The sequence below is a fragment of the Eupeodes corollae genome, chromosome 2 (assembly GCF_945859685.1).
Source record: "Eupeodes corollae chromosome 2, idEupCoro1.1, whole genome shotgun sequence".
In the NCBI taxonomy this organism is placed as follows: Eukaryota; Metazoa; Arthropoda; class Insecta; order Diptera; family Syrphidae; genus Eupeodes; species Eupeodes corollae.
Genome location: NC_079148.1, coordinates 148,699,560 through 148,713,156, shown reverse-complemented (window position 1 = coordinate 148,713,156; position 13,597 = coordinate 148,699,560). Strand labels below are relative to the sequence as shown.

At 35.6% G+C, this 13,597-nt stretch overlaps 1 protein-coding gene across 1 annotated transcript in view; it reads left to right on the top strand.

Annotated features, from left to right (window-relative positions):
* Positions 1-13,597, top strand: part of LOC129944439 (uncharacterized) — an 85,732-nt gene that overhangs the window by 56,012 nt on the left and 16,123 nt on the right. The window contains exons 5-6 of the mRNA XM_056053866.1: positions 2,241-2,394; positions 2,513-4,712. Of these exons, the coding sequence (XP_055909841.1) occupies positions 2,241-2,394; positions 2,513-4,712 (2,354 nt within the window). The remainder of the gene's footprint in view (positions 1-2,240; positions 2,395-2,512; positions 4,713-13,597) is intronic.

Here is a 13,597-nt window from a genome sequence, read left to right as displayed (position 1 = left end):
GTCGTGAAGTATTGCCGCACTACTGTGACCTGACCTAAGCTGTTATGGAGCTAAAATGAATTTTTGGAAAAGAGGGGCCGTAAGCTGTTTCTGCATTCAATTTTTTCAAAACTTTGAACTAAAAAGGAAGGATAGAGATGGGACAGAATTCAGTGTTCGAAATGGTTTTAAGAATTGCAATCATTTTTGAGTCGAATTGTGTCAGAGAGTTATTATAGATGTACGTGATATTTAACGAAATAAGTAGAACATTGAATGTAAGTTATCAAAAACCTACAGTACTTGGTATGAAATGAATAACTTTCAACGACATTTCCTCAGTAGTTTCACAAGAAAACCCAAAGTAAGGCCCAGAGTTCATTGATGAAAACTTTTCAACCAAACTGAGCATAAATCAAGTGAAAGTTGTCAAAAAACCAACTCAGAAAATAGAATTTCCATATTGAAAACCACACGTTCAAGAAAAATATCAATTATAGGCGCAATTTTAAAATGGAGAATTTGGATAGAGTAGTAGATTTCATGGAAATCAGTCGTGCATTTAATTTTAAGAAGTTTCATTTTGATATTTGAAAAACAATTATTTTTTTAAAAGAAATAAATAGAAGTTTTCTTTCATCGGAAAGGAAAAAGCTTGCCATTAAGAATGATGAAGATTGTCAGCTAAATCGCAGCCAAGACCATAATAGCACCACCATATGTTTTCATGAAATTTTAAATGACCAATTTTCATATTTACGACTTGATAATTTCACGAATTTTATCTTTAATGTTTTGATCTATTGGGAAACATTGGAAAAAAGTATAAAGACTTTAAATCACAAGATCTCGGTGGATCACCTCCTTTGGAAATTACATGGTCAGGAAACTTGCAATATTCTAATTATTTTATTGCTGTTGTTGTAGGTTAAGCTTTCTTGTTAAAGGCAAACAGCATTGACATCAATATCTTTCGATTACATTCATAAAATATAGCAATGTCATGTGCGTATAAAAACCACACTTAACAGCGAGACTTTAAAGATTTAAAGGCTTTTTAACAATAATCATTGCCCCCAGCCTTAAATGCGATCATAGATTGAAGTGAAATCAACAAACTATGGTCTTCTAGAGAAACGCTGGCTACAAAAGGCAATAATCTCAGTTATTCGATTCTTTACACAACTTAGATCATAAGCCTACATTTTCAACCTATTTTAATACTGTTTTTAAGGTTGTAAAAAATACAATCTTTTATAACTTCAATAGAGAGATTGAAATTCAATCCTAAAGGAATTTAAACTTGTAATCTTCAACCATCATTTTTCTTTAAACATTCAAATGCATTCAATAATTGCAATCATTTGAGACTTTGAAATTTCACTCAAGTATTCAAAATCTTCAACCAAATGCTTCAAGTAATTGCAAAAAATGTCTTAAGTCTCAAATAATTGGAGACAAAATTATATCAGTCTTTTTAAGGTCATATGATTGCTGATTGGACTGGATCTTTGAGTTGAATTAAATAAATGATTTACTACGATTGCATTCCCGAAAGATTGCATTCTTTTAAAATAATCGAATAGCGTAATTTTCATGTGTCAAATCCCCCAAAAGCTATTAGCTTCAAAAGTGACAGCTGTCGTATATTTTCTCCTTTTAAATATCTAGCTCATAAAATGTCATGCAATTGTTCACACAATTTCTTGAGTGTTTTCTCTGTTAAAAAAAAGGAACAAAATTATAAAAACCTACTTTTAAAATTAAACTTTTTAAGAAGCTTTAAATTTACAATACCAATTCTAATCTTTAATACTGAACAATTGAACAATATTCAAAGAACGTATGTAAATCACACAAAAAGCTCAACTCAAAGTGAGGACCTTTTTTACCTCACAACTCTCACAACTTAATCATAATCATTTAAATGTTCCAAGTTTTTTCACAAAAACAATACGAATTTCTTGAACTACAAAACGTTTTCTAACCTTTGATTTTTTCTTTTAATTATTTCTTTGTTTTATGAAATTTTTATTAAAACACAAACAAAATTTGTTTGACTGTGCAAAAACAAAAACATCTTTCTCAAAGAGTTAATTTCATTTTCTTCAAATCAGTGTAGAGTTTTTTAATTGGGTTTTTTCTTTATTCAACTTTTTAAAAAAGAAACATTCAAGAAAAAAGAAAAAAAATCAATTCAAAGCAAACCTTTGACCAAAAAAAATTAACTATAAATTTATTTGTTTTTATTTTCACTTAAGTGACAAACTTGAAGTTAAGTTTTCAAAACATTGCAACAGACCTAACTCATCGTCAACTCGAGACCGAGCAACTGCAAGCATTTCAAAAGAATACCAAACAAACTTAAGGAGCCCCACTCAAATGTTCTGCCATTTGGAAAAAGAAAAGTTACTCGTAAGTTCCCCCAACCCGCACAATTTTATCTTTCAAAATAACAACAACAACATAAATGATAAAACAAAAATTTTTTTTAAATAAATGCATTTTATTTTTTTTTTCTTATGAATTTCAGCTCATACAAAAATTTCGAACATCAGAAATGCAAACCATCCAGGGAGATCTTAATGAACTTCATGTATTCATCAAAGACCAATTGAATGGTATTTACAGAAGCATCACACGAGAGAACTATCAGAATTTAAAGTACTTCTCTAACGACCAGAGTGAGACTTGGAGTTGGAGTCAGAGTCGTAGTCAAAGTCAAAGTCGAAGGACTGCACCGTCTGACATCAAAAACAAACAGAAAAGTCGACAAAGGAATTTTCTTACCTTGCAACATGACAAAAAACAACAACAACCGGAAAAAATACAAGCTAAAGGTCTGTCGTCGCTACCACCACTGGCGCTGCCATTATCATCATCGCCAACGGTATCACCATCTTTGACAGCACCGACATCATCATCGGTTTTATCATCAAGCCAACAAATGCATGAGGGTGGAATCTCACTGCCATTGCTATTGCCAACGGAGTCAAAGAAGAAGACAACGGAGGAGCTAAGGTCCATTTGGCCAAGACATTACAAAAAATCATTATCATCATCATCATCATCGCCCAGTCCAGATGACAACGGAAATGCAAACAACACCAAATCAATGATGAAGCAGAAACAGGCGGCAGCGGTGGCGGCGGCGGCATCATCAAGTTCGTCGTTCAAGCTATCGACAGCATCAGCAGAATCAGAAGCGGTAACGGATGCAAAGAAGCGCCACCACCACCATAACCATCGTCACCATAACATTAGTGACGTTAACGTTAGAGTTGACAAGCTTGACAAGGCGGATAAAGCAGTTTGTGGGAAAAAATCAAAGTACTCCCACAACCTGCAGGTTTATGCTCACCATCAGGAACACCTCTTTGCCAACTGCCGTGATGCTCATTGTCGATTCAGAGACACGCCCTTTTGTAGCGACAACCATGATGATGGTGGCAGAAAATATCATTTCTCAAATGTCGTCGATTGTAGGTGTCAGCGATGGAGGCTGCGAGGTTCTTCTCCTTCCCAACCCTGCCCTCAACCAACTCAAATAAATGACAAAGTTCAAAGAATGATGGGTGCGCGGTCTACGAGGCCATCAACAACAACTAAGAGCGATATTAATTCTACAAAGAAGACCTCTCTCCTGTGTCCATGTCCGTGTTCGTATTCGTGTCCGGGTCAGTATTCAGGTCCTGCTGTGATGACCCACAATCAACGCCATCATTGCCATCAACATTTATCCACGACGATGACAACGACGACGACAGGAATAGCTCAAGACCGAATACAGTTAATATCTTCATCGTTACCCGCACCAACATCAGTAGAAACAGCAGGAGCCGAGGCAGCAGCAGTAATGATAGCAGCACCATCATATATTTCGACAAGGCCAACAGATGAGGATTCAAGGAAAACTGATGCCGTGACGAATGCAGCCGTCAGAGCCATCATAAAGGATGCTTACGCGACTACTGTCACCACCACCACCGACGACGCCGCCGCTGCCATCATTGTCGCCACCAACACTGCCACAGCAGCAAAAGCTGCAGGACACTCAAATGGAATTAGGGAGCCATCGCACCACCAAACCCACAATAGTTGGCAACGTGTTAACCTCAAAAATCCCACTGGCTGTCAGATGAAAAAACAAATTTGCGGTCCTGATGGATACGAGTGCACAATCAAAAACACCAACAACAACAATGACAACCGCAGCAACTATCCCGAGATTCACGATTGCCAAAAATGCCGGGCCAACAGCATCAATCCCTTTTGTGGAGGACTGGATTTGGATTTGGGTTTGAGTTTGAGTTCGGATTCGGCTAAAATGCATGTAGTTGGAGCTGGCGCTGGCGCTAACGCCGCCGCTGACGTTGATAATGGTGCAACTGCATTTGGTGTCGCTACTGCATGTGACGACTTCGACTATAAATGTGACGATGAAGTGGACGTAAACGACGACGAAGATAGGGGTAACGATAGAGATGATTTCGGTGCTGGTGGTGATGGTCCCATTAATTGGAAGGGAGAACACAAGTCGCTAGCCGATGGTAAGGAAAATTTCACATGTCATCCCGAAAAACGACAGCGGCAGAAGCAGAACCAGAACCAAAAGCAGAGGAAGAGGCAACAGCAATGGCGGGAACAGACGACACCAAGGCTGCTGCATTGCTGTGTTGCACAATCAGCGCTAGCGTTTCAAACAGATTTGGATGATTTTAAGGAATTTTTGGGTAAGCGAGAGGCTGTTTTTTTTTGTTCTTATTTTCGTTCGTCCTCATTTTCAATATTATGGAGAGATAATGGTTGTGCCCAAGGGGTTCGTTAGTGCTGCACACTGCACATGCAGTTCCAGATTCAGAATCAACAACAAGGACTACGAAGACAACTACGATGACGACGACGACGTCGAGACTACGACGACGATTACGAGGACGACAATGATAATGATGATGAAGATGCGACGATGAAATAGCATGACAATAATTTTGAGAAAATTATTTATTAAGTTTGTTTAGCACTTTTGGTCTATATAGAAGAGTATAGGTCCTTGTTTCTGTTATCTCAGCTGTGAAAGAACAAAAATCATTGCTCCTTTTTCTGTATGTACGTATAGAACTACAACAATTTAAACATAGTTTTCTTTTGTTTAAACTTATAGCTTTTGTTGTCCTGAAGAGAAGAGATATTTCTAAGTTTAATTGTTTTAAGAACTTTGAAAAAATTTAAATATTCGAACTTATAGAACTGGAACTGGGCAAGCAAGTATTTTGGCTTGAAAAAGTTTGGAATTGTAAGCCTATAGAATAACAAACGAAGGGGTTAGTTAACTTTAGAAACGTAAATGTAAGTTAAGAGTTCCATCAGTTATTTTTGTAGAGGGATTTCTGCAGTAATTTATTCAACTTTGTACATTTTAGGATTTTGAGGCAGGGAATTGAGGATTTTAGGAAAATCTTTAGAAATAATATCTTGAAATTTCTTTTTTTTTAAGTACTGAAGTGAAAAAAACTTGAACTTTATTTTGTAATTGTTGAATCACAAAAATGCGGCATTAATTTTAAGAATCAAGCTGACACCGTTTGACACTTAAGGTATGTGTAAGTTATTTTTAGATTAGTCAATACTGTGACAGCAGCTGTCAATTAGCTAAAAAATAGCCAACAAATCGTTTAAAAAATAATGTTGTGTTGGCAGATTAAGTATGAAATTAAATTAATAACTTGACTGTTAGATGATTAGGTGATTAAATTTTCATCACTCACTGACGATGTTTTATACATCATAATTATCTATATATCAAGCATTATGATAATGACAGCTGTCAAACATTATGACAATTAGGTAATCCACTAAAGCGAGCAACTGTCACATTAAAAAATGCAAACGCCTTCTTCCATTGAAGTTTCTGGCGATATTTGTACACATAATAATTGAAAGTTCACACGATCGCCTCATTTCCGACTTTTCCGAAATTGTTTTTCTTGACAAATGTGACAATATTTCAACATCTGGCAATTGTCTGTTCTTAGTTTTAGACATTTTTAAATGGCGGAAAAGGTTTGTTCATGAACTATTTTAGGCGCGTTCAGATAATTGCTTCGATACAGAGGTTCTTAAGAGGTTATTGTGTATTTTTTGAAGTGAAATCAATGGATGTTTATTTTATTTTAAAAGAAAATTTCCCATTAACAATGACAAATGATATTAGTCAAATTGCTGAATTCCATCTTTTAAGTCTTAAATAGATTGTGGTGCAATGACATAAGGCGTATATTTCACGTTGAACAATATCTCGGTGACTAATTATGATCTTTGAGAAATAACACGGTGGGGAAACGTTTCTTGCTAAATTGCAATTATAATTTCGATGCCTATGTGACACGTAAAATTTGTATCATTTTTAGAAATGACAGAGTTTCTACTTTTTAATTGTCCAAAGTGACAGCTTTAAAGATTACAACTGTCAATACAGAGAAAATCAAAACTATAATTTGAGACCTTTTAATAAAAGTGCAAGTTGCTAGTTTATTCTCATAAAACATTGACTTTACATATCCACATTTAAAGTAATAAAGAGGTGTCCAGAAAGTCGCACGAACAATGGGGCTTGTTAACAGGGAAATATACGTGTTTAATGATAAAATCTCTCATTTGTTGGGACCAAATGCGATTGATGTTTGGCTGATTAATTGTTGGACTTAAAAACCAGTCAGTAGTCGATAACTAACCACGTCATTCAACGTAACTGCAGTGCTTTCCTGGTTACGAAAAAAATAAGGATCGGTGATGCCACTGTTGCAATTTTGTATTTACTAATTGTAAAGAAACTAAAAAATAAGAACACTTAAACAACTTAAAACGGCACATAGAAGATGTGCACGAGTTATGCTGAAAGCCGTACTGCCAAACAACAGCGGCAAAGAGGCAAAATGACCCGAAATTGCAACAAGCAGCAATTAAGTGCTGCCACTAGGACGAGCGTAGTGAGGAAATAAGTTCAGTAAATATAAATTAATCGAAGCGTCGAATAATTTAGTTGCGTTGGAATTTTGATATCACGTTGATGTCAAAAATAGGATTTTAATTGAAACTGCCACAGGGGCGTTCTTATGTTCCTGAAATAAAAAAAAAGGAAATTGCAAAGCTTTATAGCCAAAAGGAATCACTGAAGGATAGGCCTAAGAAACCTTACGATATAGGAGGAAAACTCAGGATGTTTTCGTATTATATAAAAGATATTATGGACGATGGACCGTTAAGGTCTAATTTCCCACAAATAAAATTGGGATTCCCAAAAAAACTAACACTATTAATTGAAGACAAAAAAAACTACTTTTCTTTTTTTATATTTTTCTAGTACAGTCACAAACTTGATACTTTTTCCTTTACTTTCTATTCTCTTTGTTTATTTTTTTAACGACACTACTCAACTTTTTATTTTCGTCAATTTTATTTCACTCAGTAAAAGTTCGAAATCCACAATTTTTGAAAAGAATTGAAGTTCATATCATAAGAGCTGTCCTGCCTCTTCTTTTCTAATTCCCGTCATTTTAGCTTTCAGCCAATCTGTAGTGGTGGATCTCAATCACTATTTCAACAACCAATCAATCGGAGATCGGCTTGTTAATATCAACTTGTGATAGATTTTCGCGGCCCTTCTTACCCGTTCTTTTTCTACAGCTAATTGCAAGTCATCCTAATATTCGCGAAAAGTAAATGTCAACAATTTAGAAGCGTTGTATTAAGGAACTGTCAAAACTAACGAACCAGAACTGTCAACACATTTTGACATTCCTAACTGTCAAACCATAGACAACAAGCATTAAAAAACTTGACATGCACCAAATAAGTCTTATATGGATAGTTCATAATTATCAGAACTCCGAGATGTCTGTATTTTCAGAAATATATTCAGAAATAAAATAGAAAGTGACATTTCTGACAGTTTTTAACTGACATTTGTAAAATCTGGGAATCATGTGGACGTAGCCTAAGGAAACTTTTTAATGGCGGAAATGATTCGTTTAGAAATGTTTTAGTCGCGTTCAATAGAGTGCTTACAGTATGATAAAATTTAATATATGTACCTAAAACTTCATGCTTAAATACAATTTTGAGCTAATATTTTCTAGAAGAATATTTTAAAGAAGTTTATAAGTAAAACAAATTAGCTTACTATTAAAAACTCTCAAAAAATTACCCTGTACCGAATTCCCAGCAAATCAACTAAAAGAATTCAGCTCCAGCTGGAACTTCAGTTTCACTTTGGAGTTTTTCAAAATAATCTAACTCTTAATCTAAAATTAGGTCACTCTTTGATGTTAAAAAAGTAATTGTATTCATTTTCCAAAAACTAAGAATATAAACCTTCCTCTATAGGTGTGGCCAATGTTCCAATATTCTAAAATCCCTAAACTAATTTTCAAACATTGATTCTTTGTGTCTTTTTAACTTTTAGCCAATTATTGTATCCTATTTGCAGTTCAAATATTATAGCAACCATGTTCATGTTCACAGAGAAAATCCTCCTTGCTTTTCGAAATAACCCTCTTGAATTCACATATTTCCAAATTTATACAATATTTGGCCCAATTAAAGTGTGGCTAATTTAAAATATACGCAATCCATGTTGTACTCTAAAAATACAAACAAACGCTACATCCCTTTTTACTGTACAGTGCATACTTGTACATTTGTGGAGCACATAGGAAATAGATGAAAAACCCTTAAAAGAGAACCACTACTGATTGAAATAGAACAACGTTTTATTAATTGGCCAAAAAAACTTCTATACGCGTTTTAGAACTCTACGATATGTTTCGAAATAGATATGTAGGTATATGTGTTCTAGAGAGTATACATATGAGTGTGTGTCTGTGTACCAATGGTCTATATTTCTATTGCGAAATTGCTTTTGCCATTTTATTACACGAAATATTCTAAATTCTTTTGCAACAAAAAATAAAACACAACAATAAATAAATAAAAAAAATATTTGCTGAGGAAGAAGCCAATTTCAGTGTTCTCCATTTTGGATTTTATTTGCAGCAAATACCGCTGCATGTTTGGCTAAAAAGCATCAAATACAATACATGCATTTTAGTGCAAAAGACATTTGCACTTGATAGTAATAGAATGTTAATTTTAGTGTAGGCGAGGTTCTGTGGAAGAATTCGGACAATTCTTTTTTTTTTTTTCAATAAAACTCTAAACAGTGGGGTAATTTATTAGTCATTTTGGAATAAAGATTTGGATGGCTGACATATTAGTTTTTTGAACTGGGGATCCTCCCCTATCAATTAAATATACCGTCTTTGATTAAGGGCATTTTTTAACAAGATTATGAAAACATCGATGTCTAACGATGATAATCTATTTCAAAATTGAAAAACTCCTACATTTGTAAAGCCGATTTTCAAAACGAATAAGATTTAAAAATGTTTTACATTTAACTTTAATTCAATATGAAATCAAAATGAGACTCAAACTAAAAATTGGAGTTCTTCCGTTTGCTTTTTCGATATCAAACAATTTCTTTTTCGAAATTAAAGTGAAATGAATTTCAGTGTTCTACATTTTAATCAATCATGTGATTTAAGGTCAGCTTAATTTGACAGGTGATATTTTAATTCGACAGTAGAACATTTTTCTAAGACGGAAGTAGTTAGTCTCATTTAAAATCCTTTATTAGCAATAGAATACACTTAATTCGAGGGAAGTTGCAGCTTTTACTTCGTAGTTGAGAAAACGGACAAAGCATTTAAACCGTAGCAGAGTCTTCCACAGACGAATCTTTGAAAAGTCCATAACAAAGCACAACGCTGCAGCTTTCCGTAATGCAGTTTTAAACAAAAAAAAATTAAAACAATGGAAATTATGACAATCAAAAAATTATTACAAATAATAGAATGGCAGTTTTTTTTAATTTCACTAAGAGTAATTGGTCTGTTTCGGGAATTCTGCATAACGTTTGTCAGCATTTCGGCAGTTATAGCAGCTATGAGTAGTACCCGTAATGGTTAGTACGTAAAACTGCCTTGCTGAATGTCTTGAGTTCAGGCCTGCCTATGCCACATTAAGTTATTTCTTTTCGAAGATATTGGCTCTTGCCAGAAATTATTTGAGAAGAAGTACTTTCTTAAATTTTGGGTCGCATTTGGCATCCCTAAAATTACTCGCACACAGGATTGGTTGAGAGTTGTAAGTGTATAGGCCTAAGTTCTCTACGAGTTGTTGTGTCACCTTTTTCATTTTATTTTTTAAATCGATTTTATATATATAAAATCTCTGTATCCAGTACTAACAATCTTACTCAGTTTTGGCAACTGCTGTTTAAAGTTAATTCTAAGCCATTTTTCATATAAGGTTACGAATACAAGGTTGTCGGTTAAATGACCACTCCGGGTGCATTCTGTCAAAATTTTGGGCATTATTTAAGCTATTTCAGCTCCTATAATAGCTGTGAGTCCGCGAACTTATTTGGCTTGCTGGCATAAACTTTAATTTTCGAAAATAAACAATTTTTTCAGCATTTGTGGTCTCCTCAACTTTGAAGAAATATGGTCCGGTAACGATGGAAACACATAATGACCCAAACAGCATTTTTTCTAGTCGGACAATTTAATTTATGTATAAACTCCTACAGAGAGTATCAGAAAATGAGCCTTATCTGTAAACACTTACATTTTCAACAATTGAAGAATCGTTTTAAATGTAAAATCCAATGGTTTCAGCGCATTCTTTCGGTATGTATCGATTCATTTTTAAAAATGCATAGAATTGCGTTTCCGAATTTTGTCAAACTGTCAAAATAGACTGACAGTGTTGAAAAAAGGTACGTCCACATGGCGCAACCTGTTTTTTTAACTCGTAAAGGGTTAAAAATAAACGAAACCAAGGATTTTAGTAAAAATTGTTGGTCACTTAGGGAAAAAGAGGATCAGAAGCTACCCAAAATAATGTCACTTCAGAGACTTCAAAAAGCAACCAATCAAAACTTGAAGACAAAACTGATTTATATCCAGACATTTAAAAAGTTCAATCAATTTAGCAGTATTTTTGAAAGGCTACATTGTGATGAATTGGATTGGATTTTCTTAAAATTTTAACAACACCACTGTCTGCTATGACAACCCTAAACGTCGAATACTCAATCTGTGAGTTGATAACTCTCATGCTTAAAACCAGGATCATCAACTCTAAGCTGGGGGATTATTTGCAGAAAAAGGTCTGTCAGTAGAGGCACTCACACCGAAGTTGGAGCAACACGGCGCACTATAGCGCTAATTGAATGTCAGTTTAGGTTCTCTTGAGATCGCCATTTCTACCTACCTACCTAGAGGCACTTCCAAGTTGGTGTTCTGTCCCCAGGGAATATAGTGGTTCACAAATTACTAATATCCCTTGAAAGGGAACGCTACAGAGTGGTTGCATATGCCGATGATGTTGCTATCGCCGTCACAGGGGAACATCCTAATACACTGAGAGAACTCCTCAAAAACGCACTCAATATGTTTACTAGATGGGCTGATCACTGCGGACCTCGTCCTTTTCACACGGAACACGATCCCAGTAATTGTACCTTCTTCAGTAAAAGGTGTACCACTAATTTTTACCAATGAAGCCAAATTTCTTGGTCTGATATTGGACACAAATTTAAGTTGGAAATCTTATATTCAGGAAAGAGTTCTCAGCTCTTTTCCAGAGAGAGCAGCTCTTTTCCTTTGCAAGAAAGCCATAGGAAGCAAATGGGGTTTTCAACCTCGCATAACCTACAGGCTATACATATCGGTCATCCGACCAATACTTATGTACGGGGTTGCAGTATAATGGACTGCACTGGAGAAAGTCACATACTACGACAAACTCAGCAAAGTCCAACGCACTGCATGTCTCTGCATAAGCGGGGCATTGAGAACCACACCCTCAGCAGCGTTAGACACTCTCCTAAATCTGACACCCCTCGAATTTTCAGTAAACAAGTGTCAGCGAGTACAGCTATAAGACTCAACACCTCGTCTCCATAAACCAACAACGATGTAGGGCACTCCATCATTTTGAACCTCTTTGGTTCTATACCAAAGTACATAGACTACACTTTCAGGTATCTATTCCATCCAGAGATGAATTAGAAGACCAAAACTTCTGGATGACAAATGCATCCATTTTTATACAGTTGGATCCAAGACAAATGAGGGAGTTGGTAGTGGTGTGAACTCAGGAAAGCTTAATCTAAGCATCTCATTCCGACACTCTTATCATTATAGACTCTTCCAAGCGGAAATTTTAGCGATCAAAGAGATTCTCTCCTGGCTAAGAAAAAACGTGATATCAACTTCTGATATCCACATCTTCTCTGACAGTCAGGCTGCTATCAAATCTCTTGACGGTGTCTCAACCAAATCTCTAACAGACCTCGATTGTCGAACGTCTCTTATTGAGATGGTGCAGCAATTTAACAGTCACCTATATTGGGTGCCAGGCCACAGAGACATCACGGGAAATTGTAGAGCCGATGAACTCGCTAAAAATGGAACCATCAGGCCTATTTCACCTGAAAGGGAGGAGATAGGTTTACCGGTAGCTACATGTCAGCTTCTGCTAAAAGAAATAGCTTTCGCGAAAGCAAGCTCTAGGTAACACAATTTACCAACAAGTGCAGCCACAAAACTCATATGGCCTTCTAAAGACTTGTTATCTCAAAGCAGACTTCATATTAGCTCCCTAATAGGTGTCCTTACGGGACACTGTCTTATATGCAGACACGCAATACGACTTGGTGTAGCCTCAAATGACTTCTGCAGGAGCTGTTTGGACGAAGAAGAAGAGGAAACAATCTCTCACATGCACTTGCCCTGCTCTTTCACTAAGACGGAAGCTTCATCTGGGAGACTACTCTTTTGGCAATCCCAGTGAACTAGCTAAAAAGGATATCAATATCTCCTTCGCTTTATAAAAAGCTCATAATGGTTCTCTAGATTCATGTGGTATCACAATGGGCCTTTTCTTTTGACCTAAGTGTGTGGATTCTAAACCTGCAGCCACGTTAACCTAACCTAACCTAACTAGTATAAGATAAAATACATATATTTCCAGTCAACATTCTCCAAAAAAAATGTATTTTTTGAAAAGAAACTGTCACCTGGTTTCACTGTGGATACACCCACTTTTAATTCCATTTAACAATCAAACATATTCAAAAAGTGGGCGTGGTGGCTTGCCCTTTATCAGCATTTGCACTCAATAATATTGAACTCCTTTATTTTCTACAAGCAAATGTGTGTTTCTAACTCAAAACGTTTTTGTTTATTTCTTTTTACAAAAAACTCATATAATCAGTTTCAATGTCCTTCAGTATAGTTTTCTACTAGTTGATTTAATTCCACTTCTGAAATTAAACTGTCCCAGTGTGAGTGAGCAATAGCACCGAACAAACGACATACCAGTAAGCGCGCGGCGGGTGGTATATTGCATTTGTACCATCAGACCAAAGTATGTATCGAAGCTTTCAATTCAATGATGGATATTTACGGCATATCGGGCATCAACAAGAATAAACTATAGTGTTCTTGCTAGAAGCAGCAGGAGCAGTCTAGAGAGTGGAGCTACTGTATAG